The sequence below is a fragment of the Phyllostomus discolor genome, chromosome 9, assembly GCF_004126475.2.
Source record: "Phyllostomus discolor isolate MPI-MPIP mPhyDis1 chromosome 9, mPhyDis1.pri.v3, whole genome shotgun sequence".
NCBI classification, from domain to species: Eukaryota; Metazoa; Chordata; class Mammalia; order Chiroptera; family Phyllostomidae; genus Phyllostomus; species Phyllostomus discolor.
The window spans coordinates 100,315,903-100,341,999 of record NC_040911.2 but is presented as its reverse complement, the minus strand read 5'-3'; the positions used below and the strand labels follow the sequence as shown (position 1 = coordinate 100,341,999).

General features: G+C 49.6%; 1 protein-coding gene across 2 annotated transcripts; it reads left to right on the top strand.

Moving 5' to 3' along the window:
* The first annotated feature begins 238 nt into the window (after positions 1–238).
* BCAS1 (brain enriched myelin associated protein 1) lies at positions 239–25,620 on the top strand. Of its 2 annotated transcripts, XM_028524867.2 has the most exons (6): positions 239–300; positions 7,526–7,699; positions 13,788–13,853; positions 16,438–16,713; positions 20,631–20,701; positions 23,803–25,620. In XM_028524867.2, exons 2-6 carry the CDS (start codon positions 7,553–7,555, stop codon positions 23,873–23,875), a joined length of 633 nt encoding a protein of 210 aa, XP_028380668.1. In that variant the 5' UTR covers positions 239–300; positions 7,526–7,552; the 3' UTR covers positions 23,876–25,620. The 2 variants fall into 2 exon arrangements, with proteins under 2 accessions (XP_028380668.1, XP_035865870.1); XM_036009977.1 differs by lacking the exon at positions 13,788–13,853.
* Positions 25,621–26,097: the final 477 nt, after the last annotated feature.

Sequence of the window (26,097 nt, the reverse complement as noted above, 5' to 3'; positions counted from 1 at the left end):
TTCTGCTGTGGCCCCTTCCCTCGCTCCATCCGTGTCCTGGCTGCACCTGGATGTCTGTTTTCCCCCTGTAGCACCTGAACACACGTAACATGTACGATCTCACTATATCGTTTATAGTTGTGTGAGCCTCCTTCCTTCACGTTCTTTTTTGGAGCAAGGCACGCACATCAGCGACGCCCAGGAATTGCGCCGGGGGCACTGTTCGCCCTGATTCCTGTAACACTCTGACTCTCGCCTTTGTTTTTGTCTTCCCTTTAGTCAAGTAAAGAGGATTCGGTCCCCACAGGTGCAGAGGAGCATGTAAGTGACACGTTCGATGGCAGACTCATTCCATCCTCACCCTCTGCATGCTGCATCTCGGCCTGGAGTCCCGTGCTCTTGCATGCTCCCGGGGCTATGCTCCCATCTGCCGTAGACTCTTTCACCCTTTTGCGGGACCGGGGACCGCCGGGGAGTGACTGCGGATGGGTGTTCGCAATGCCCGTTGAGTCGGTGCAAAGTAAAGGCAAAATCGGCACACACGCTTTTATGACCTGTTGTCCTTTAGGGGTGAAAGAGTCTACTAAACATAGGAACATCCTTACACTGCCTTCAGGGACAGGGATGCCGCTCCCTCTGCCTCATTCTGCTCTGACTGCTTCTTTCACCGGGATGGGCCCGACAGTGCAGGCTCTCCACTAACTGCGGGGGGTACCCAGGCCAGGGAGTTGCCCCAGGCATGAGGACATCTCGCTGCAATACACGCTGACACTCTCGGTCCGTGAGTCTGTGCCTGAGAGACGGAGGTTCAGCTTCCCCGTCTGTTGGGCCTTTATCTTCTAGAGCAAAGGCCAACGCTTTCAGCCAATGCACTCAGGTCGGAAGGGGATGGCTCCCAATGGGACGCCCCGAAAATGTATCTTTTCAGAACGTCTTCCAGAGAGTGAAGACATTGGCCTCGTGTGTTTCAGACCCAAACAGCCGCTCTGTGCCCTGAAAGAAGTGGAGGGTCTTGGGGCTGTTTGATAAGGGGGGCTAAGGGGACCCACTGGCCCTCGAAACAGAGGCTGATCGCTATCGTTTTGCCAAAGCAAAATACTTCCCACTCCTTCTAGGTGTTTCTTGCTTACTCGCCGAAGATAGGGCTTGTGTTTCCGTTTTCACTTAGTTGCTAGAACTAAACAAATGTTGAAAATCCAAGTATGTTCCAGAAATATTGTCTGCAGTGAGGAGTGGAAATTAGAATGTCTATGCTACAGTTCTCATTAAGATGAAGACCTTTGAAACCTGCTTCATTGTTGTCATTGTTTGGCCATGTCTTCCCCCTCCCTCCTTCCCCCTCCCTCCCTCTCTCCCTTCCTCCTTTGGCTGTCCTTTGCTCCTCTCCCTCCCTCCTTTCTGCCCTCTGTCTCTCCCTCCCTCCCTCCAAGCTTCATAGCTCAGGAAAAGCCACGTCTCTCATAATCCCACAACACCCTCATCCATTTCCTGCTGTACCTGGGGAGTCCCCATTCTGCACACCTGCAAGGAGGACTTCTGTGAGCCTTCCCCTTACAAACTTCACCTTGCACGCTGTGGGTTCAGCCTGGAGCACCCATGAGCTCTGTGGTCCTGAGAAACATTTTTTGCAGAGAAACTTCCTTTGGATGTTTGCAGTTGGCAGCTGCCTGTCTCCCAGGTCTCTGAGAGGCAGTGTTAAGGGCAGATTTCTAGAGTGACATGTAAGGCAGAAATAGAAACATGAATGAAATCATTGATACCAAAGGTAAACACAACGACTGCTAGAGAAATGAAAGAAAGCCGAATATTTTTCTCAAGAAAATAAAGAAGCATGATAAACATTGCTTTCAATTGCTTGGCCCCCAGAAAGAGTGCTCCTGTGTTTAAGCTTCAGTGTTTCGTCTCCTAACCAACAGCCCGCTAGTTGGAGGGAAGGAGGCCGAAGAGTTGGGGTCTCAGCCCCATCAGCCCCCAGCCGTGCCACCTCTCAGGCCTCAGTTTACTCATCTCTTCAATGGCCACAGTAATTTTACCCTCCCCTGAGATCCTTGTGACAATTAAGTGGATAATGCATGTAATGTCCGTACTTCAGAGCCAAACCGTAGGAAGAAAGACATCAGTAATTCAGGGGTCAGCAAACGTCAGCTCCTGGGTCAGTTGCGACCCATCATCACCTGTGGTGTTACGGCTCGTGAGCTAAGAATGGTTTTTTACATTTTTGAATAGTTGCAAAAATCAAATGAAGACTAGTATCTCGTGACACTTGAAAATTAGGCGAAATTCAAAGGTCCGTGTTTATGAGTAAAGTTTTATTAGAACACAGCCACACGCATTGCTTTGCATAGAGTCTGTGGCTGCGTGCATGCTGAACCTGTTGCATTCGGTGGGTGTGGCAAAGCCCTTTGCAGGGGAGGTGGGCGGGCCCTGCAGTCTTCTCCAGTTACAATATCATGAATGAGCGTCCCCCATAGTCAATAATGACGTTTCCTCCTGGAATTGTACATCTCCCAGCTGACCCAGTGCCCACGGGGGGTGCACACCAATGTCTTCCTCCCAAACAAAAGAGACGGCATTAGTCCAAACAATGGGTATGACTCTAAACTCTCACAACTGGACAATGAGGTGTTCTGAACCATATTCTGAAAGTTCCTTAACGGGTGACTTTTGTTGGATAAAACATGGTTGAGTTTCTTTTGTTAAATTTCTCTACCACAAGTTTCCACACCAGTAAGTCCATCATGCAACGCAAAGCAAAGGACACAGAGTGATTTCAGCATTCCTCCAAGTCTGTCATGAAAAGAAAAATGAGGCCGTTGATGCCCATGGAAGTGTAGCGCTTTCCTAGAATGAACTTCTGATCCTATCGGAAGTAAAATCTACCTGTCTGACCACAGAAGTTATTGCATCTGCCCATTGCAGGCTGTTAGTTAATTGAGTTAATGTTTCCACTAAGGGGAAAAACATCTTTTCTTCCCAACAACCTACTAGAACAAGGAAACACTTATTTCTGTTGTTTGTCTCTCTCAGTGAGTGAGCTCTCGGTTCCAAGTAGGAAAAAAAAAACTCAACCTGGATTAAAAAAGAAAGTGGCATTTATTGGTCATCATCACTAGGAAGTAGAATTCATTTCAAATAAATCTTGGCTCAGGCCTCTCGCTTGGCCCAGCCTTCCTGACCTGGCTGTAGTTTCAGGTTTCCAACATCATATCACCCAGTGCAGAGTAAGGGGGAGACTGATCGAGTAGCAACCCTCCCTGTCCTGAATTTGTTCCCTTTCACTGGCTCAAATGGGTTCCCATGCTCTGTTCATCAGCTTTTGCCAGGTTATGCGGCAGTAACAAGCAAGCCCCAAGTTCCACTGGCTTTCGACAGCAAAGATGCTTTTTTTTTCCCTTGCTCATGCTGCATGTCTGCTGTAAATTGGCTGGGAGGGGGGGGTCCTCATGACCTTTTCCTACTGAGGTGTACATGAAGGAGCAGCCCCTTTGACAAGCACATACAGTTGTAGTGGCAGAGAGAAAATAGAGCCTTGAGTGAAACTTGAAATGGCCCCCAAAACGTCCATTCAGTCGTGGTTTCCATCTCGTCTGCTCTCGTTCCATTTGCCAAAGCACGTCATGCAGCAGTGGGCACCGCTGTTTAATTCTCTTGCAGGAAGAGGCAGTGAATGATCAGGAGAATAATGCATTTTGTCACATGCCGCCGCCCCTGAACCCATGCGGTCAAGGAGCTAGACTGTGTGGATAGCCTTAGACTTGCTCAACTGACTTCATTCAAAATACATTGTTTTCAAGTTAGGGAGGCTTGCGTCCCCCACAGCCAAACTAGTGCTGTGAACAGGACGAGGGAGAACAGCTGCTGGGTAGAAAAAATAAAATCCCTACGAGGTCTTTGCAATCAAATCATCATGCTATGGATCAAATCAGAAAGAATCTAAAACAGATTCTAAAACAAAAACTTTTACTGCCAATATGATTACGTTGTACGTGAAGTTTAAGTGGAGGAAATTGATCTGGCTATAAGTCAGTTTCCGAAACTCACAGCTCTAGTAAAAACTGTGCAAATCAAATGCGTGCTAAGAGTAAGTATGCAATAATAGTTGAGGCAAAAAGTGAAAATATATTTTACCACAATGTGTATCATTGTGCAACCTCTGACTTCCCCTACTGACATCAAGCAAAGGGGATTTCATTCTAAATTAGAGCACAAATCTGATTTTAATTACATCCATTAAAACATGCGGATGCCATCATTTATTCTACACAAGGAACAACTTTTTCCAAAGCCACGGCCTGGAAGGAAATCGCAAAACTAGCCAAACAAAAATGGAATTCTCATGTCCCTCCATGCAAACGAGCTCCTAATTTAGCTCAGATCCTTCTGGGTTTCCCCACTGGGTTTTCCTTGGCTGCAGAAAGCCCACTTTTTGGGAGTCCTTTTTTTTTTTTTTTTTAAGAATGGACTGTGGTCTAGGATGTATGACCAGCATCTGTCAACCTTAAGACCAAGTACCCGGACCATTGGCAATCCGATAAGGTTGACTTATGAAGGTATTGCCATAAAATTGGGTCATTTTATTATGTGAGTAGTTTTCCCTCCAGGCCTTCGCACACACGAAAAGAATGTGCTGCTTCGAAGACAGAATAATTCTGAACCAGAGACAGTCCGTCCGTCTCTGTTCGTATTTATCCAGGGAGCTTTCTCATTTCTCCACCTTTCTTTCTCTGATCTTAGGCAAGGCTGGTAACTACTACTCATGTCCCCAGAATTTGATCGTGATTAGTCTAAGCCAATAATTCCATATTCTTTACCAGTAATTAGCCTAGGAGTGAAAACATGACCTATTTTTGGCCAATGAAATGTACCCTGAGGTAGGGGATTAAAGCACAGAAGTTCATTTGGAGCAAATCTTCGCTGTGATCTTCCTACCTTCATAGGACAGTGGGTGAAGGATGCAATGCCTGGACCTGCAGCAGCCACTTTATATCCATGAGGTAGCAAATAAAAGGCTAAAAATCCAGCATACCAAGGATGGCAGAGCCAACGGATAGAAAGAGCCCAGGTTCTTGGAGAAAGTGTGGAGCCACTAAACCCATCCCAGAACTTCCAACTTTGAAACATTTTGTTTCATATCATTATTGACCAAGTCATTATTAGATATCCAGTTACTGGTAGACAACTCCATCCTCATTGAAACGGCTACCTACCTGTGGTATGACTTTGGCCGGTCACTCAACCATTCCGATTCCTTACCTGTAGACAGAGATAATGTTAACTGCTCTTACCTCAGAAACTGTTTACTGAGGTTGTATATTAGAACTACCTTGCACAATAACGGGCAGTTATTAGTGTCATCTCTAAATAGTGCACAGGCGTGCTGGGTGGTTCCAGATAATCCGTGCCCATGGAGTGGAATACCCCTCCTAACAGCCCCAGCAACAGGCAGTAGCATGAACTGAGAGTTTCCTGTGTACCAGGCACTGTTCTAGGAACTTGACATGCGTTCCTGATTTGATTCTGGGAACAACTTTCCGATGTATATGCTGTTCCCAGTGAGAAATGCGAAAATACAAGCACGGCCCCATTGAATGGGGACCCTGGCTTACTCAAAGCCCCTGTGGGGGGCAGAGTCGAAATTTAGACCCAGGCAGGCTGGTGCTAGATGCTACGCTCCTGATCACTGTGTCAGCTGCCTGCGTTTCGGGCCCCCCCACCCTGGGACCCTTGGGGCTGATGCTTCCTTCTCAGAGATGCAGTTGAATTAAACCGGGCCTGCCCGTGGAAATCCGTGTCCGCATCAGACCACCAGGACCAGGCTCTCATGTGGCTCCAGCGTGAGCCTGAGGTCTGTGCCTAAAGCCAGGACCAGGCCACACACCCCGCAGCAAAGCCTCCTCACCGACGTGTCGTATTTGGCTGGTCCGGTGCTGTGATTCTTTGGGCACCTCCAGGCACAGAGACTGGTCCTTTGTTCTGTAGAGTCCCCACCGCTCCCTTTCATCTCCTGTCTCGTCAGTCCTGCTGAGATCACCTGCCGAAAGCTGGCCTCTTGGCCCATGGGGACTTCTGAGCGTGTCACACCCCCAACCTAGATCCTTGCCTGCAACTCGAAAATGCTAGAGGTCGCGTCAATATTTTAAGAAACAAAAGGTGGGGAGAGACAGCTGGGACCGCACTGCCTTATTTCGGGGTGTCCCTGCATGCTGATTTGCTGATGGGCAGGCCCCTTCCTGCTTCCGCTGACCATGCAGGAAGGAAGGGTCCTTCTCCCTGGGATCATCTGGGTCATGTACAAACCAGTGGTGTATTCTGAATTGAAGGACAAGAAAGAGGTTTCTCCACTAGCACACTGTGCTTTCGGAGAGAAGTCAGTCCCCTTCCCCTACTCCCTGACAGCAAGGACAAGGGCCCGAGGAAGCTGGGGTCTGGCCCCGGGAAAAACTCTGAATCAGGGAACCGCAAACCCGTATGTCAGGGGCCAGACAGTCCATCCTTTAGAGTTCAAAGGCCACATACCGTCTCTGGTGGCTATTAAAAAATTGTTGACAACTCTTTAAAAATGTAAAATCCATTCTTAGCTTGAAGTCCGTCCCCCAAACAGATTCAGGGGTCGGTTCAGTAGTGGTTCGCCAATCCCTGCCAGGGCAAACAAACAAACAAACAAACAATTATGAAACCCTCTCCAGGCCAGTTAAGGCTGTCCCGTTGCAGGGGCCGAAGCAACTGCAGGACCTGGCCCAGATGTGAGGCCATTGGACAGGATCCGTGTCGGGGTCAGAGTGCAGGTGACTCGGACCCCGGGCCATGTCCCATGCCTGTCCCCCTTTCCCACCACAGACATTCAAGGGACACTGAGACCACTGGACTCTTTGCTGGGGGCCATAAGCAACTTAGCCAGGGTTTGCATGCCAAGTTCATTTCTCTTCTGAAAGCATGAACTTCTGTCAAGCAACAAGGGCGAATGGCTGGTCTGGGGTGCGGTGGGAGAGGCGATCACGAGGAGTCTATTCCATTCATGCAGTGGCTTTCCCATGATCCTTTGTGCTTGCAGAACAGTCTCTCCACAGTTTCAGGGACCTAAGATGTGGAATGAAAGTTGTCATGGTCACCATCTCTAAAGCTGGACCCTTAAGGGAATGATTACCCTGACCTGCATGCAGGCCAGGTGTCATTTACCTTAACGAGGACCAGGGGGGTGGGCCTTCTAGATGGAAGGGGTTTTGAGCATGCTCTGAGGGGCAGTCCCAAAAAGGGACTTCCTGTCTGAGCCCTGTCCCTCCGTGGGGCGGGAGGCTTGCCTCCACGTCCGTCTGTTTGGCAATTGTTCAGAAACTGGCGGTGAGAGCAGTTGTTCAGAAACTGGCAGTGAGAGCGCCTCACCCACCCTGAGTGCTGCTTCTTGAAGACACGGGTGCGCCTCTGTGGAAACAGTCCTAGACTCCAACCTGTCTCCACTGGGTGCCCAAAGGGCCAACCGGGACTTTCTCAAACAGGGTTGGGGGGGATTTTTTTTTTCACTGTCTTATTACCTGGCAAAATGATCCAGGTGGTGTGCGAATCACCAGTAGAGGCTATGAGGTCCGAGGAAGTGAACTCAGCCCTACAAACGGTGGATCTCAGCGCAGAGGGGGAGGCCAGCCCTGAACCCACGGAAGGAAAACTCAGAAGAGAGGAACGCAGACCACCAAGGGCCTCCCTGATGGCGTTCCTCAGACAGATGGTAAGCCGCTCGCTCGCACTGCCAAGACCCTGGAGAAGCTGGCATGGCTCCCGAGAGTCAAGCCCCATGTCACGCGTGTGTGATGTGTCATTGTAGATGGTACAGATGCACAGGGATCGTGCAGGGAGAAAAGTCCCTGTCACACTCCGGATTCACTCCTACAGAAAGTCTCGGTTCCTTGCTAATCGTTCATAACCTTTCATTAACCTCTATTAACTCCTTTTTTAACAAAGAAGGGGCCGGCCTCGGGCCCCGGGGGGGCAGGGGGGGGGTGGGCCGACAACAGTGTGCACCCAGAAGTCAAGAGTGTTGCCTACTTTTCATTCTCTTGCTTTTTAAAGAGTCCCCTGCTTATGGCAAATAATACTGTTTTGTTTTGTTTTTTTTAATTCTGGCAGTTATATGCCATTTCCTTTGAAAATACATTGGTGACAAAAAGAACCCAGGCATTTTTAAAGGGTTAGGTAATAAATAGTCCAAGTTGCATAGTGAGGCTGGAAAAACCCTGAAGGTGATGCGAAAGCGCCACCAACGGGGACGAAGCTGACTTGTAGGTGACGGAAATAAGAAAACGAGAACATAACTTCCTAATAATATCACTTCGTGGGTGAATTTGCCATGGTTTTAGCTTGTCTAGAGTGGAAACAATGGGGGAACACATCTTATGGGGTCTCTGAAGAAGAGTCACGCATATTCATTATCTAAAGATCCAAGAACTTAAGTAATACAGTGAACTAAAACCCAAATCGGTGAGAAGACGAAACCCACAGATGCGTATGACGCGATCGGCACGTCCAGGGTCATGTGGCCTTCCCCCCCAAAAAAATGCATATAAAAGGTCATTGGCTTAATTCTCTTTTAATGAAAAACCAGAATTTCATTAGAGCAGGCCTTTGTTTTCAGGAGTGTTTGGGAATTTAAATCCTTTGAGAGAGCCACTCTAACTGCGTGGGCCCAACCTGTAAAGGCATTCTCCCTGGTCCACAGAACCAAACCGAACACGGCACCACCCCAGCCAGCGGGAGCCGGGGCGTGTTAGAAATAACGCCGTGAGAAATCGCTTGGAGGCACCCTCTTCTGCCGTTGCTGGGCTCCCACGGAGCAAGATGCGTAGGGAGAGGCATGGGCAGCCTGTGCGCCTGGAACCCCATCTCTATTCCTGGCCATTTACTCTGCAAATTGGCACTGAACACGGGGATCGGGATTGGAGATTTTTTTTAAGCCAACATTCGCACAATGTCAGGACAGAAAGCAACACAGGGCCTGATTCTGGAAACCCATCTACATTACAAATGGGCTCCCCAAATAGCTCATCATGGCCCTGCAAGGGATGCGGCTCTCCCGTGTTTTGAATAGAGTTGAGAGAGACAATAGCAGAATGACTTTCTCCTCCAAATAACCAGCATGATACTTTTCACGTGAAGGAGAGGAAAATACAAGAGACTCCAAAGAAATCGTGAGAGACGTGTAAACCATCCATTCCCAACCAACTCTCCCATTCTAATGAGGCCCCCTATCACGTCAGTTCACCCTCCGGAGCTATCCATTAGGTGTTGCCTGGTGATGTTTCCTAGCAGTAGAAACTGGGGAAGTCTGAACTGTGAGGGAGACAAAACTGGAAAGCAAAGGTCTTTGGAATTGATATTTTATAGGCTAGGGAGAGAGAGAGACGAGGACACATTTTTCCCAAAGCAGACTTCAGTGGGTTCCTAGTGCCAGGCCTCCCATTGGCCATTGTTCCTATTGCCCGACACAAGGGTGATGCCTTAGAGCTTGAACATTGTTTCTTTTGATGCATAAATGCCAACGTTCCCATGATTTGAGGGATTTCCCCTAAAATTCCAGATATCCTAATAATGATCCTTGTCATGCATCCTGTTTTGTTTTCACTGAAACACCATATTACTATTGTGGTTCATTCAAATCCATGAAAGACTTGGGTTTTCCAGTTTATCGCAATCCCCACTACTCCCTATTGTCACACCGGGCCCAGCTCACTCATTTATGTCCCTGGCCCTATCCCTGTGGGTATTGGAGTTTACAACCCCTGCCATAGAGCCACCTCATTCTCTGTAACAACTTCATCGAATCACATTGTCTGGATGTACCATACTCTGATTAGCCACCAGCTCTACGCATGGGCAGCTGGTTTGTTTCCAACTTGTTGCATGTCATTCATTCCTGTATTGAACAAATAATTATTGAGCGCCTATGTTATTCCAGGCACTAGCGATATAGCAGTGAGCACAAACGGACCTGGTTCTTGTCCTCCCAGAGAATAAAGCCTAATGCAGAAACCAGACATTTATGTTTAATTCTCCACCATATTCAGTGAGCACACCCATGTGTCTTCCACACGAGACCCCGACTGCTGCACTCACCTGCAGGAGCACCCTTGTACCCCTACTTTTATGCCTCTGTGTTCATATCCCCTTACTGTAGACTCCTGGAAGTCAGCTCCAGCAACTAATGTGAGGAAAGACGTTCAGGTTACATTTCATGGCCTCCAAACTAATCTAAAGTGTTTGCATTTATGCAGAAGGAGGACATAACTGGTTTAAGGGCTTGAAAGGAGAAACAGGGTCTAGTCCATGACTATGGGCTATTGATTGATTGATTGATTGAGCAGAAGAAGGGAATGTTTCAACTGATTTTACGTATTGCTACAAAATATGTTTTTTTAATCATTGATTTAATAGAAGAGAAAACTCCATTGCAAAGGCCCCCCCTTGTTCTGCAATCTGTCCCTCCATTCACCAGATCATCGATTTTCTACCTTCCCGTCTTGCCTTCCCCCGTTTCCCTCACATAATCGTGTTTACTATCCCACGACCAAGGAACTCTTGGCTGGGTGTTCAATTTTTTTTGAGTGTTTATTTTTAATAACTGCATTGCCCTGTTCATTCCGAAAGAGAGCTTTTCCACTCCAGAAATGAACCTCGTCCAAGTAAAAAGAGGAAGAAGAGCGTTGTTTCAAGTGGTTTCCTTCCAGGGAAGAGAAGAGGCTCACACGAGCCCTTTCGTCACACTGGGCTCAGGCAGAGAGAGTGGGCTGCAAAAACCCTGTGGGCGCCTGCAGATTTGCTCAGTAATTGCAAGGCACAGCTAAGGCATCTGTCATGCCCTAAATAAAAAAAAAAAAAAAGATTCCTCTGTGCGTTAATTCAGCTGTACGTCAAGAAATTGGATAGTTGACGCGTGAGTGTATTTTTATCAGGTGAGTGGGTGGAGAACTGTATTCATGCACCCACAGCGCAGGTAGGTGGATGAACGCGCAAAGGCGTTGGACAGGCGCGTGGAGATGCAGACGTACCATTTGTCAATATTAATAGCACCTTGTCCTGTGCTATTAAAGGTACGTTCCTCCTCCGAACTGGTGCCGCACACGTTGTTAACTTTCATCCTCCTCCCTCCTCCTTAGACCATGAGTTGCGTAAGAAATACTATTAAGAGAGAAAGACGGGAGGCTTTATAATATGGAGCAAAGCCAAGGCCCAAAGGAGGGGACAGCCATGAAATCAGAGCTTTTTGTTGATTGCCTTCAACCTGATAAGTCTAAGAAAACCTGTGGAAATTTACACGCTCCGGAAGCAAACACAGACAGTGGCTCATAATAGTTATTATAAAACAGGAGATTCCGAGCCGAAGTTCTCGATCTCCAGTTCTCCCCAGAGTGTTATGTCTGAATGCTGAGCCACTCTCGGAGGAAGGGATTCTGAAAGCAGCATGTGTCTGGGCAGTTTCTGTCCCCACCAGTGCCTCGCCATCCCTTCTCCCCTTAAAGGGGATTCTGCCCTCCCAGTCATTGGTAGTAGTAATGATAATGGCTCCCGCTTACTCACTGCATGCAAATGGCATGGCTGGCACTGTGCTAAGAAGCACAGTGCATGTATCAACTCACTGATTCATAGGGAAACCCTGTGACACGAACACTCCTCCCGCCCCGCTGCATGGATGGGGGCAGGGGGACTCGGGGTCCAGGCCATCTATCTGCCCAAGGTCACAGAGCTGCTAATTGGCAAAGCAGAACTCAAGTTTCTGTTGATTCCAAAGCCCCACCCCCACCCCACACCATGTTCTCATGTATGTGAGTTCTGCTTCCTGTGTTCCTGGGGGCTGGTTTTCTTCGAGAGTACAGATGGAGACAGAACAACCCAAGCTCCATTTCGGAGTGTCCTTCTTAGTCGTGTGTCCTGTGCAAACATCATTTTTTTTGTCTTGGGCTGACCCGACACTCCCTAACATTACACTCACTTGACATGACGAGGCAGAAGAGAGGAAGTAATAATCCAGGACTGTCACTCCAATGAGACTGACCTCCGCTGTGCAATTTTGTCTGAATTGTCCAGTTGCATGTCTAGTGAGCGTCTTGGTAAAACACAAAGTCTGCACTCATAGCTTTTGTTTACCCTGGAAACGTCTAGCAGGTCCCGTGCCCTGAATTTGTTGGAATGAGGCTGATCTAGTCAACGCTGTTGCTGACGTCCTCGCACTAAATTAAAATGGCATCCCCATTCTTCTTGTGAATCTCGGCTTCAGTTGGATTAGACCCCCGTCAAAATACATTTCCTTTTTTTTTCCTCTCTCATATTCAGCCTGTTATTCTATTCAGGCCTTCAGTAAATTGGACGAGGCTCCTCCCCGTTGGTGAGGACAATCTGCTTTACTCAGCCCACCAATTAAAACGTTAATCTCATCCAGAAACAATCTCGCAGACATGCCCGAAATAACATTTCATGGGCTATCTGGGCACCCCATGGCCCAGTCGAGTTGACACATAAATCAAAACACATTTTCCTTCCTTCCAAGAAAATGTCAACTGACCAGCAGACATCTCCACTGGAATTTTGAGTCTCTGAGAGGTATACGCATTGCAGATGGTTCCAACATTCCTCAGCATATCAAGCTGCAGGAATGCACGACCCCAGAAAAGAAATAGAAAATGACGTTATTAAGATGCAAGGCTTGGATGTCACGTCCCCGCCCCACGTGCACGCCGCAGGCCGGACGTCCTGCCCTGCTTCCCCGGTGACACTCGGGAACAAAGATTAACCCCGTGCAGAAAGGTGCTCAGTGTCACAGTGGAAAACTGCCGCAATGACTTCACAGCCTCCAGACTCTTCTCCCAAAGACGCGTCTCTGAGAGAATTTTGGTCTCTTTCAACAGGAGCTCTGCTATTTCTGACAGCTGGAAAGAATAAGTTTCTATTGTTATCGTCCTTTTAATACAGATCCCAGCAGGAACCAGCCTAATCTGTCTCGGAAAGAGAGCTCTGCCCAAGGGGGAAGAAGGGAAAGAGACAGAATACGAAGGAGAGAGGGAGGGAGGAAAGAAGGAAGGAAGAAAGGAAGGAAAGACCACTAAATGTCACCAATGGAAGGCTGCCAATGGTTTAATTTATTCATCTATTTCTTCCAGTTTTATTGAGATATAATTGACATATAGCACTGTACGAGTCTCAGGTGTACAGCCTAAAGGTTTGACTTGCATACCTTGTGAAGTGATCACACTAAGTTTAGCTAACACCCATCCTCTCATACAAGTACAATAAAAAGAAATGGGGGAGGGGGAATGTTTCTTCTTGTAATGAGAACTCTGAGGACTTTTTCACAGTGTTCCCATACAGTGGTAGCTGTAACCACAATGTTGTACATGACATTCCTGGTACTTACTTATCTTGCAACTGGACGCCTGGTAACGTATTTACTTTACCACCAGATGCTCGTATGTTTTGACCACCTGTTTGTTCATTGATTCATCCATCCAATATGTTCAAACGCCTCCTGGTTCCCACATTGGTATTTTCATCATCATCTGTGTATTCCGGAATCACCCAACCCCGGAGTTTAAAACTTTTGTGGCTGTTATTTGAGGAGGCCAACACTTGACGTTTAATGAGACTCTGGGTGCAGACTGCGTGGCAATTGTCTCGCTCACACACGGGCCACTTCCACTCGGTCTTCCGTTTGTCTCGGTCAGAACCTCAACAACAAATGGCCACGGCCACCCCTATCAGACCTTCCTTTGCATTCTCCGTGTCGCTGTGCCTGTGGTAGCTGAAAGGCCGTTGTCTGTTTGTTATTTTAGTCAGTGAAAGGGGATGGAGGGACCACCCACTCAGAAGAAATAAATGGGAAAGACTCCAGCTACCAAGTAAGTGACCGGTAAACGCGGCTCGGTGGTGGGTCTAGCTGGCGCGCTCTCGGTTCTTTCCGGCCGCGTTTCCAACGTGGCACTCCACCGCGCCGGCTCTCCGGGCTGCGTGCACACCGGCGCCCGGCACTACCTCGGGCTCTGCAGGCGCTGCGTGGATGAGCCAGAGCTCCTGGGCTATTTATTGTCACAGAGCCCCCTCTTCTCCACGTGGAGAACTCCTGCCTGTCCTTTAAGTCCTGACCGAAATGTCACAGAGGGGCTCGAGTCTGCAGGGATTTCCCGTGTGTCCCAGTCTGCACTTGGCACACGGGTCCCCACAGTCTCTCTGGAAGAGTCACCTCTGGCGATGATATGAAACCAGGGCCACCCATGTGCCCGGGACTTCCCTGGGTTTAAACCTGTGAGTTCAGTGTCCCAGGACCCTCTCACTCTCAGACCAACCAGGACGATGGGTCTCCTGATGTTCAGCATTTCACCTGGGCCTGATGCAGTGTCTCACAGCTGTGCCCATTGCCTGGAGATATAGGAGTTTTTTACTGCCCCCATACCAGTGAGGAGGCTGAGAGAGGGAAGTTTATTCCGGGTCACACAGCAAGGATGCGACAGCACTAGAACCCGGTCCTTTGCACTCCAGATGCTAAGCTCTCAACAGCTCACCGCATCTTAAAATCTCCCCGCATCCAAAGCAGTTAACTAGCTGTGGGAACAGGGTCACTGGCTTCTGGCCCTGCTGAAGAGCATCACGGTGGCAGTCTCCGGCTCAATCGGAGATGAGTATCCGCTCAGGGCTGACCGTTGTGCTTGAACATCTGTATCTTGGCATTTGCTGCAACTTAGGCAGCTGGGACCCGGCAGAAATATTCACAACAAATGGTTGCAGAACAGCTTTTCCTGTGCCCTGGCGGGCTGATGCTTCTCACGAGGAGCTCTGCCCTGCAGGGGGCTGCAGCCTGCAGGGACCTCAGGCCGCCCAGAGCCTTCTCTGTCTTCTCACTTCTCTCTAAGGGGTGTGCTTAGTCCACGGGTGTGAGTGCCCGTTCTCTGGTTGCTGCCTTCTCAATGAAACGGCCGCTTTGTCCTAGGATTTCTGGACCTGGAGACAGCACATACTGTATGAATCAGAGGCTATAAGCATGTATCCAGTAGGTCAGACGTGGCCCACAGGGGTACTTGTGCGGCGGCTGCTTAAAACCATGAATACGGCTTTAAAACATTAGAAGTCAATATTTAAGAACGGACACATTTTGCACTGACAAATTTCAATTTAAAGTTTCCTCTGACAAGAACAGCCCTGACAACGCTGGGCTGGAGCCCCACACAGCCCCTCTCAGCTGGGTTTGAGCAACTGTTTAGACGGGGCCCGGGACGTTCAGTTCACCACAGTCCCCTCGCTCCAAACTGTCTCGCTAACATCAAAGGCAGCACTGCTTGAACTAGAGAAATATCTCCTTGGCCCTGTGTTGGGTTCACAACTGGGGGAACAAGGTTCCCATGGGATCACTCTTATCCCTAGCCTCGGTCAGGGTTTTATTTTATCTGCCCAGCCCCCACAGGGGCATTTCAGTTCAAGTAAATTGTGGGAAAAGGGCTTTTCTTTCCTCCTAGATTTTTTCATTATCTGGAATTTGCCCAGCATTTTCTAGGATTTTGGATTTTAAAGCCTTATCCCTCCAAATTGTAGGGACCAAGTAGGACTGTAAACTTTTCATTTTGACGTGAAAGGATGTGAGTTCAAAACTAAAAATAAGACAATAATCATCTTTATCACCGTTTTATGAAGCAAAAGGACGAATTCACACCAGAAACCAAGGGAGACATAAAGAAAAGTTATCCCCAAGAAAAAAGTCACATGTGGTTGCCAAGGAAGAGACCCTCTCAAAACTGGTGCAAGCATGGTGGGCTTCAGGAGCAGATAGATCCAGGGGCACATGCAATGCCATCAGTACGCTGGCTCCCTCTCTCTCTCTCTCTTCATCTCTCAGCTTTCCTCTGTGTGAGCTAACGTATAGAGCAGATTTTTTTCCAGCAAATGGCAGTGCCTCTGGAAGCTTCAGGCTTTTATCTTTAAGCCCAACAGAAAAGGAGCAGAACTCTCTCATGGTTGTTCTAGAAAAGCTCTGAGAAGAGCTCAGTTTTTAATCTGTTAGCCATCCTGAACCAACCACAGCAGCCCGATCACGTGCAGTGTTCTGACTGGCCAGGCCTGAGTCACGTGCTCTTGTCCAGGGCGACAATAATCACTTTCCCTAAATTTCCAGCAATAGACGAGAGAGAACAGTGGTTCCCCAAGGAAAACCGGGGTTCTAGTACCAGAAGGAGGAAGAATGCCCTCTAAGAAAGCATGAAGTTATTAACGAATGATTCAATGAATAAATAATATCCCCTACTGTGGCCTTGTACCATAAGAAGTATTCGAGCATTTTTCTTTTTCGTGTTTTTTTTTCCTTCATTTCACCCAGGACTCACGAAAACGTAGACACACCACCCCACACTGAACACCTCTGTTCTAACACGTGTATCCACCCGCTGTTGAGAGTTGTCTTGCAGCCCCTAAGCCGCATTTTGTTTGCACTTGCCACAGACCTCCGACTCCTCGGAGAGGGCCGTCGCGCCGGCGGAGCCCGAGCCGGCCGGAGCCAGCCAGAAGGGCAAAGAGGCCTCCTCCAAGGACAAGAAGACGCCGGCCGAGACCAACAAGCAGAGGAGCAACAAGCAGGAGGCCAAAGAGCCGGCCCCGTGCACATGTGCGTGTGCGGAGGCTGCCGTGGCAGAGGCCAGTGCGCTGCAGAATGGGGACAAGCCCCCAAAGAGACCCGAGAAGCGGCGGCAGTCCCTCGGGGGCTTCTTCAAGGGCCTGGTAGGTGAACCTTTCTGCATTTCTTTCTGGGTTCTCTGGCCGGGAGTGTGACTCCCGCCTCCAGGGAGGGGGCCATTGGCTAGGGGCTGGCCAGACCATTATCAAACAATATTGACTGAGCACTTGCTGTGTGCCAGGCACTGCGATAGGTGCAGAGAGCAAGGTGGACAGAGGTGTTGCTGCCTGGAGGTGACAGTCGGGGCAGGGTCGATGGTACAGGGATGCTGAGTCTGGGAAGAGCTAGGAGGTAGAAGAAGGCAGGTGTGTAAGAGGAGCCTGAGGGTGAGGACATGGCCTGGACTTGGACTTGAGAGGGGCCTCTGAAAGTAGAATGTGCCCTAGGCAGAGGGGCGGCAGGTGCCCAGGGGTGCTGGAGAGGCCGCAGAGCACTGAAGGTCCATCTGTCTGGGAGGGAGAGAGCAAGGGTGAGGAGACGTTGGCAGGGACGGGGGTGACAAAAAGCATTGGTGTTTATCTGCAGCCAAGGAGGGTCGTGAAGAATTTAAGCCAGGGGAAGTGCTCTAGGCGCGACCCTGCGGCTGGGTACGCCGAGGTGACTAAGACGGAGTTCCTTCCCTGCAGGGAAGCCCCGTCAGGGGTGAGTGCAGGTCAGACGTGAAGCAATGAATCAACCTTGGCGTTCTCTATTTCTGTCTGTTTGGTTCTCTGCTCCCCCGCCCGCCCCAGACGACTGATGGGGCTCTGGGAGGGTAGTGACCTCACCGCCATGGGCAGGTGTGCTGTCCTCCCCGGTGTTGTGGCCAGGACATAGCTGATGCTCTGTGTTTGCTGGGCAGATGGATGGATGGATGGATGGGAGGGATGGATGGATGGATGGATGGAAGGAAAGATGGATGGATTGGAAGGAAGGAAGGAAGGAAAGATGGATGGATGGATGCATGCATGCATGGATGGATGGATGCATGCATGGATGGATAGAAGGAAGGAAGGATGGATGGATGGATGGATGGATGGAAAGATGGAAGGAAGGGAAGGAAGGAAGGATGGATGAGTTGGATGGAAAGATGGATGGATAGATGGATGGATGCATGGATGGATGGATGGATGGATGGAAGGATGGATGGATAGATGATTGGATGGATGGATGGAAGGAAGGAAGGATGGATGGAAGGATGGATGGATAGATGATTGGATGGATGGATGGAAGGAGAGATGGATGGATGAGCAGGATGGGTGCATAGATGAAATACAATGGGACACTAGGGAATGTTCCATTACATCTGGGAGAATGGAAACCCTGGCCACTGAGAAGCGTGTGAAGGGTCAGTGCTCAGAAGATAAGGTGGCCAAGCATAAACGAGGAGGAGAAACGAGTGAAATCAGAGCTAGGACGCAGGGGAGTGTGGGTTGAGCCAGGAGAGCAAGGCAAGGAGATGACACGGACACCTGGCGGGGGGCCAACAAACGGGGTCCACCTTGGTGCTGCCATAAAGTCAGGGGAGTTAGGTGGAGCACCCCGCCCTACACAGACCTGGGCACCCATAACTACCCCGCTCCACGAATACCCAGCAGGCAGGGGAGGATGAGGGCGAGGGTTCCTTTGGCCCAGGTTTGGACTTCAGAACAGCACCTCCAGAAATCCTGCTAGAAGTGAGGGGTGTCAGACCCCAAGAGTCCAGTTTTCCGATGGACAGCATCGTATGGCTCTCTGGTCTCCGTGCCCTTGAGTACGTGGTAGAGCCCCGGCATGAGATAGCGTCCGCAGTCACAACGGGAGGCTCCTTGGGAAGGAGAATCCTAGCCTGCAGCCAGTCCCCAGGGCCTCGGGGGCCAGGCCCTCCTCCAGTGTCTCAGCAGTGGCGAAGAGGGACAGCGACCCGCAGAAGGGGGCGCTGGAGGAAGACTGATCACCCTTGGGTGGTTTTGTCGAAATGCTTGTCTCCCTGCTCAGCTCGAGCTCCCTGTGGAGTGTGACCCCTAACCATACTTTTCTCAGTCGTCTCCCAGCCAGCCATGCCTCTGTGCTTGTTCGTTTGATATTTGTTTGGGGTTTTGCCCAGAGTCCTGGTCGAACCACTGCCTGCCCGGCCCCAGTGCGCTGGGTGGTGTATGTATAGCATGGGGAGGGCTGCGTTCCAGAAAGGCCCAGAGCTCACAGCCCCGGGCCTCCCTTTCAACATGGCTCGCTGTCCTGGTCTCTTTATGTTTGTTCCCACAGACTAACGCGACGTTATTACGTGCAGTAGGGGCTCGGTATACATATATACACGCATACTATACTATGTAGATGCTATCCCAGCCTATACTGTGCTCTGCTCTTCTGCATATTACATGGCAGTATGTGTGTATACTAGGTCATATGCCCTTCCCCGTAGTACAATCTACTGCTCCGCCCAGACTGTACGCTGTATATACCATGCAGGGGTGGGCAAAAGTAGGTTTACAGTTGTATGTGCAACACAGTATTCTTGTATTATTTATTAGTTATTGTATTATTCTCCGTACAGATGACTGTAACCTACTTTTGCCCACCCCTGTACATACTCTACTATATGATGCTACCCATATATGTTACCTACGCTACATAAGATATACTATGGTCTGCTATACTGTAGTATACTTCCTATGTGCTATGCTGTATTCACCATATGGATTTATATATAGCTAGATAGATACAGATACATACTATTCAGTATACTATCCTGTATTATACTATGCTATACTACATTATACTACACAACACTATAGTATAATATATTATGTATTATATAAGTTGTATAATGTATAATTATATATCATGTTATATTATTATGTAATGTATAGTATCTACATATATTACACTCCTCTATACCATTAGTACTGTACTACATGAGCTTTCCTGTGTGTACTATCTGCACTCCATGTATCCGTTACCGTATATGCTGCCCGTATTACACTGTACCGCCCTGCACTGTATTCACCGACCGTGAAACACGGCCGGCAGCGCCTGTGCCCCTGACCACGCAGCAAGGTCGGCGAACCTCAGACCCGCTACCGGACAGGAAAGGAGCTAGACTCAAAGCCAGACGCTGTGATGGCGTTGCTATGGCCCCCTGAGGGGGGAAGAAGCCTGGGGAGGGCGGACAGCCTGCGGTGGCCAGGGTGGGGGATGGGGGCAGGGCTGACTACGAAGGGGTCTGGGGCGTTTGGGGCGTGACCAAACTGCTCCACATTTTGGTTTTGGTGGTGGTTACAAGACTATTTACATGTGGGTCTAAGGTCATAGAACTGTGCGCAAAACAGGGTTAATTTTATTGTCTGTAAAATGACAGAAAAAGGTTAAATGATAACAACAACAGTAATAATAGTCCTTGATTCGTAGCATTTATTCGACCACATTCAGCTAATAACTGCTCTGCGCCGGGCCTTTGCCAGACACCAGGGAGGGAGGGGACAGCAGGCGATCCTCAGGGCTTCCGTTAGGGTGGGGAGACCCCAGAGACAAATCATGCCGTCTCGCTCGTGGTGGGTTTTGTAAGAGCATGAGGCAGGGCCGTGTGGTCAGAAAGTGACTAGCCAGGGTGGCCGCTGTGGGCTGTCATTGCGGGGGGCTCCTCACCCCGGGTGCTGCTCCACGTGCCATACAAGCATGAACTCACTCTTTCTCCAAACCTCTCACCCCGGTGAGGTGTATTGCCCCCATTTTAAAGATGGAGAAACTAACTGGAGCTCGAGGTAGTTGTCTGAGACTGCACAGAAAATTACGTGCTAGAAAGTTCGTCACCAGGCACTGGTCAGAAAGTACGTGACCAGGCTGGGGCGCCCGCTGGGTGACTGTTGTCTCACCCACCGCTGGCGAGTGAGGGGGATTGTCGAGCATAGCACTCGGCACAGGGTAAGTGCTAAATAAACGGCAGTCGTTGCTGATTGATATGACAGCTCTTCATTAGGAAACACTGCTTTGTATTTTTCTCCAGGGACCAAAGCGGATGCTGGATGCTCAAGTGCAAACAGACCCCGTATCCATTGGACCCGCTGGCAAATCCAAGTAAACAAATCGCCACAGTTCCCACCAAGCCCTCCCGCCACCGAGATGCCTCCTCCCCGCCCCGTCCTCCCCAGACCCTCAGCACGTGTATATTTCCCCTCCCCGATGGCCATCGAATGAAATTCTGCCTGCAAACTAAGCCTGAGCTGTTGTCTATTGAGGTGTATAATTTACGTCTCTGGTCCGACCTTTCCTGGTAAATAATTGCACGGGTGGTGTAGCAGGTTAACTAGGCAGGTCAGCCGAGCCGATGGGTGGGGGGTGGGGTGGAGGAACGCATTCCGGTTAAGTTACGGAAAATGGCAGGAGCAAGTAAGTGGCAGGAAAGAAATGGCTGCTGGAAGGAATTAAGCTTAGCAGTAAAAACACGGGCTCATCTGCTCAGCTTGAAGAGGAACGACTGTAAAATCCGTTTAAGTTCCCATTTCAAGGCGGGAGGACAGGGGCTGTGCACTGGGAGGTTGCCAACTTCCTGGAATGGAATGTATGTGGGATGAAAAAAGGGGATGAATAAGAGTCGTTTCTCAAATAGGGCCCTTGAACATTATTGACGAGAGGGGGCAAGACTGCCTGGTGAGGGCTTGAACTGATCTGGGAAAACGATTGTGTGTTTTTTTTTTTTGAGGCTCCGTGACAAGGACAAAGATTACAGCTTCCAAAAGAAAACAAATATAATAAATGAAGTTGCAAGTTTATCTTACAACACAAGGGGGCGCCCCGGGCTCCGTTTTAATCCTGAATTCAGTGTCCCTAACAAAGATGTGGTCTCCTGTGATCTTACATTATTAATGTTTCTCAGATGGCTGGGGGCTGGCTTCATCTGTTCGGTCTGACACTTATCTCAAGCCTGTCTGTAATTTCCTAATGTGTTCAGGATGTGCTCTGATAAAACCCTCCCCATAACCCCAGTTAATAAAAATTTACAGAAGATTATTCAAACACCTGAGTTTTTTTTTTTTAATACTTGTACAGAGGAGTAAACCGGACCATGAGTCTATTAAAATGTACTTCAAAAGTAGCATATGATTGACAGATATCACAAACCTTGTATCTTTCTCTGATTTAATAAAAAAATACGTTTACATCTAAAGCATCTTTTAATTTTCCACTGTTAAAGCAGGTCTCTCATATCCTGTGTCTGAGATGCCTTTATCTTCCCCAGTTAAAAAAAAAAGATAAAGAAAAATCAATGCTCTTCCTCCAGCTTGTGGTCTCTCCCAGGCCCTCCCAGATTTCCTTGTCTGTGGGCACACGCAAGTGCAGAAGTGTGCACAGGTACATTTGCATTTGCATTTGCATAAAAAGTGCCGTCTCGGGCCAGGCCGCCCAGAGCAGAGCCTGAGACAGGGTTCATCCCGATGTCTGTAAAATACTGAGGGAGACTGGCCACAGGAAGGGAGGAGGAGAACAGGGCTGGGAAGGAGCTGAGTGGAGATTGAGCTCAGCTGGAGCGGAGTTGCCCGATCCCCCAGGGACCTGCAGCATGAATTGCACCCCCCCACGCTGGTGCTTCCTTGAGCCAAGGGGGCGGGCGTCTGTCTGTACCCTTGTGGGTGAGTCACGGGCCACCCTGCGTGGTGGTGGTGGGAAGGGCGAGCCGCCTCCAGTGCGCTGAGAAGCTGGGATCTCTCAGCAGCCAGGGCATGCCTGCGGCGTGGGCGTGTCCGCTACAGATACACACATACAGATTCCCATTCATACATGTACACAGAAGTGCAGGCCAGAATTGATGAATACGTGCCCACACTTAGAAACATAAATGCAGGCAGGAACAGGGAAGTACGTGCACATCTTCACACTCACACACACACACACACAGATAGCTGCTTGTAACAGGCTTGTACACCCAGCGGCTCGTACCAATCCATCACCCGTGATCTATCACACACCGATCGGAAATGCATTGAACATATTCTCCTAAGTCTGCACCTGAGGCAAATATAAACCATGGCTTTGGCAACAAGGCGTTTAGAAAATGTGTTTGGGAAAAGGGGGAAGAAAAAAAGAGAAACCTCTGAAAAGCAGGCGAGGGGCCCTTGGCTGCCAGGGGCCTGCTCGGTGCCGGGTTTCAGATGAAGACCAGAAGCGTCTCCCCGGCAGCTGAGGCTGAGTGAGCTCCCCCGGCCCCCGCCTGAACCTGGAGATGACTCAGTGTCTCTGACTCAGCCACTTGAGAATGACCTCAGGCCGCTTCGTGTCCAAACGCTCAACTTGGCACGGATCGGGACAAAGCCCTCGGGGGGAAGCCCTGGAGAGAGGTGACTTCCCCTCAGCCGAGGGAGGGCCGTGGCCATCCCGGAGCTTGAGGAGATTCTAGGGAGCCAGACAGCTGGCTGCTCCTTTGTCTCAAAGCACCAGGGGGGTGGCCTGGGCCACCGGCAGTCCATGAGGAAAGGTGACAATATCATTTGCAAGTTTCACCTCACTGGGCACAGGGGCTTTTGGCCCTGATGAGAAATAACCCCAGGGAGAACTGAGTCACTTACACAGAAGGAGCCCTCCCATCCCCCATCTCCCCGGAAAGAAATTTTAAAAAAAGTTTTCAAGAGGTACTTTGCTGAGAATTTCCCTGCAGAGCATGCCAACAGTTTCGGTAACTGGGTTCCCATCCTCCTAGCCAGGGAGGAGAGCAATCCTTTCATGAACGTGCTTGTGTGTTCATTGTTTTTTTTGTTTAAGGCCTGAACATTGAAGGCAGGGCTGACTTACGTGGGGGACTCTACACCCCGCTGTAGCTTAAGAAGCGAGTTGTAATTGCATTCTTGAGTTTTGTGTGGTTTTCGTTCTATGGGGTTTTTGTTGTTGTTGTTTGAGGTGCGAGCCCATTCCCAGGCATTTACAATAAACACTAATGTCCGTGGCTCGTGCTGGACTCCAGTGAAAACGAGCGGAACACCCCTGAATGAGCTCGGGAGAGCGCCCAGCCCTGGCTCCCCAGGGCCTCCCGTTCCTCCCAGCGCCCCTCGCGCAGCCAAAATGCCACACCTGAGCCTTGACACCGCCTGAAACTGAAAGAGAAATGAAGACCTGGGAGGGGAGGGGCAAAGGTGCCCTTCTTGAAGGGTGCGTCCTCATTTACTTGTTTACTTATTTATTTTTAGGTGCACACGGAAGTGTGTCTTCTCCAAAGTCCAGAAGAAGTGGCCTTTCCCGAGAATTGAGCTCTTGAGCTGACATGGCTGCCATGGGGAACACAAAAAACAAACAAACAAACAAACGAAAAAAAAAAAAAACGCCGCTTTCCAGTTCCAGCTGATGATGACTTTTTGACTGATACGCGTAGAAGAATTCATTCAACACCACGGTGGTCCTCAAGAGCCCTTAGGTCCCTCATGAAGTCATCCTTTTGGGGAAGGGGACGCATCCCCTCAAAATGCCCCAAAGGGAGGGAAAAAGAGAAAGAAAGTGAAGTTCTCAAGTTTTTGTTGCAAACCCCACCCTCTGCTCTTTAAACAAATTATCGGGGATTGGAGCACGCACTCACACACACGGTGGCTGGCTGGTCCTGGGTTGTTTGCAAACAGCCCAGATGTAAATGAGATTCCGAGAGGCTAGAATCCCCCCAGCCCTTGAAACAAGCCCCGCTGGCTGGCTCCTTCTCAAAGAGCCTGGGAGGGAGCCGAGTCCCCAACTCGCTGAACCTGACAAATGTCGTGTCTCGTGTCAAATAGCCCCAAATGGATCTTCAGCTTTAAAAAAAAAATGCAATCAGCCAGCCTACCTTCCTCCCAGAGCAGGAAGGCGATTTCAATGATTAACTCGCCCAAGGAGCCCAGGCAGAGGGTGCGCTCTGCAGGCTCATTGGAGGGGGAAAGGCTCAGTGGTGCCCACCCCCCCAGGTCCCCCACTAAGCCTTTTGAACAGGCAGTTCCCATGGTGAGTGGAATGAGGCTCTGCTGGGGCCTGGATCTCGTCCACTCTCGCTCTCGCAGTGAGAGTAAAGTGGCCAGGCCCGCAGAGAGGCCGAGCTCCGTTAGGGAGAAAAGGAATCCCTTAGTGAGCAACAACTTCGGGACATTTGTAATTCAGATCTTTAGCTCGGGGGCCTGAATGCCAGTCAGGATCCAGCCCTTTGCATAAATCGGTTTTCTGGGGAGTTTAACCCTTTTGCCTTCCCCAGAAAGCTACTCATTGCAGCCTCTCCATCCCCGGGCCCTTTAATGAGCCATCGCAGACAGGGCCGCCCATGCAATTTCACCGAAATAAGGGTAATAATAATAATAATAATAATAATAACTTAGGTTATCACACTTCACAGCTTATAGAATGTTTTTTGAATGCGTCATCTAATTTAAAGCTGTAGGCCCCCTAACTGAATTTAATTGCTTCCTTTGTTGCATTTCATTAGCAGGGGCCTGGCTTGCACCTGTATAGCTTCCCCACCCCTCCCCCAAGGATCACCTCTTGACAAAATGGCCCCCAGCTGCCTTCCTGATAATGCCGGCCATTGAAAGAGCACATTACTTAATTTAATCTCGAGAAGGACGTTTGTGTTTCAATCTGGCCACATGGGGGAGTTCCAGGACAGGGGTCCTATCTATAATCTCTAGCCAGGCCCTTTTCCCTGACTGCCAAAATGGGAGGTTGGGCCGAAGCAACTGTTAAAGAATGTGTTTGTTGATTGACTTTTAGAAAGCATTCCGTTTCATGAAGAAAACTGAGACAAAGGGGCCAAACTGGGCATGCTCCATCTCCCTCCGTGCTCACGGCAACTCCACCAAGGAGGACTATTGTCGTCCCGTTGCCCAGGAAGGGAACTGAGAGGTCAAGCTGCTTGCCCTCTAGTTGGCAGAGCATGGAGAGGTGGGAGGGGAGGCTGCTGAGGGTACCATGAATGCTTTGCAACAACATCAACTTAAGTTCTTCCAATCACATTATCCTTCCTTAAGCTTCTTCCAAGACTGGGCTGATCGGCATGGGAAAACCAACCAACTGTATCTTTGTTGGGGGCGGGCTAGGAATCACAGAAGACCTGGGCCTAGTAGATTCTCACTACACGCCAGCTGCACGGATCAATGGATAGATCAATAGTCTATGGCCACACCCACTGGGAACTGAGCTGCCTCCAGTAGGGATTTATCCTAACTCCAGGTGTCTGGTCACTCTAACCAGACATCCACCCTCCCCGGGTGGCCGGCCCAGTGTGGCCCCAATAACAGTCAGCATCACCTGAGACGTAGGTAAAAATGCAAATTACTGAGCTCCACTCCAGACCCACGAGGTCAAAAACGCCGGGGTTAGGACCCAGGTGGTTCTGATGTAGGAGAAAATTGGAAAACCACGGGTAAGGGTGGAGCTACCACTTCCCTGACCATGAGCTGAGAAAAGCCAGCCCTGGAGACGCGAAGACCACGGCGGACATGGGGCCTGACCCGGGGCCCGGTATTGTGCGTCCT

Coding starts and splice junctions, on each gene's coding strand:
- BCAS1 (XM_028524867.2), top strand. CDS start 7,553: ATGAGGTCCGAGGAAGTGAACTCAGCCCTACAAACGGTGGATCTCAGC. Junction 7,700..13,787: donor TGGCGTTCCTCAGACAGATG/GTAAGCCGCTCG, acceptor TTGTTATTTTAG/TCAGTGAAAGGGGATGGAGG. Junction 20,702..23,802: donor GGACCCGCTGGCAAATCCAA/GTAAACAAATCG, acceptor ATTTATTTTTAG/GTGCACACGGAAGTGTGTCT.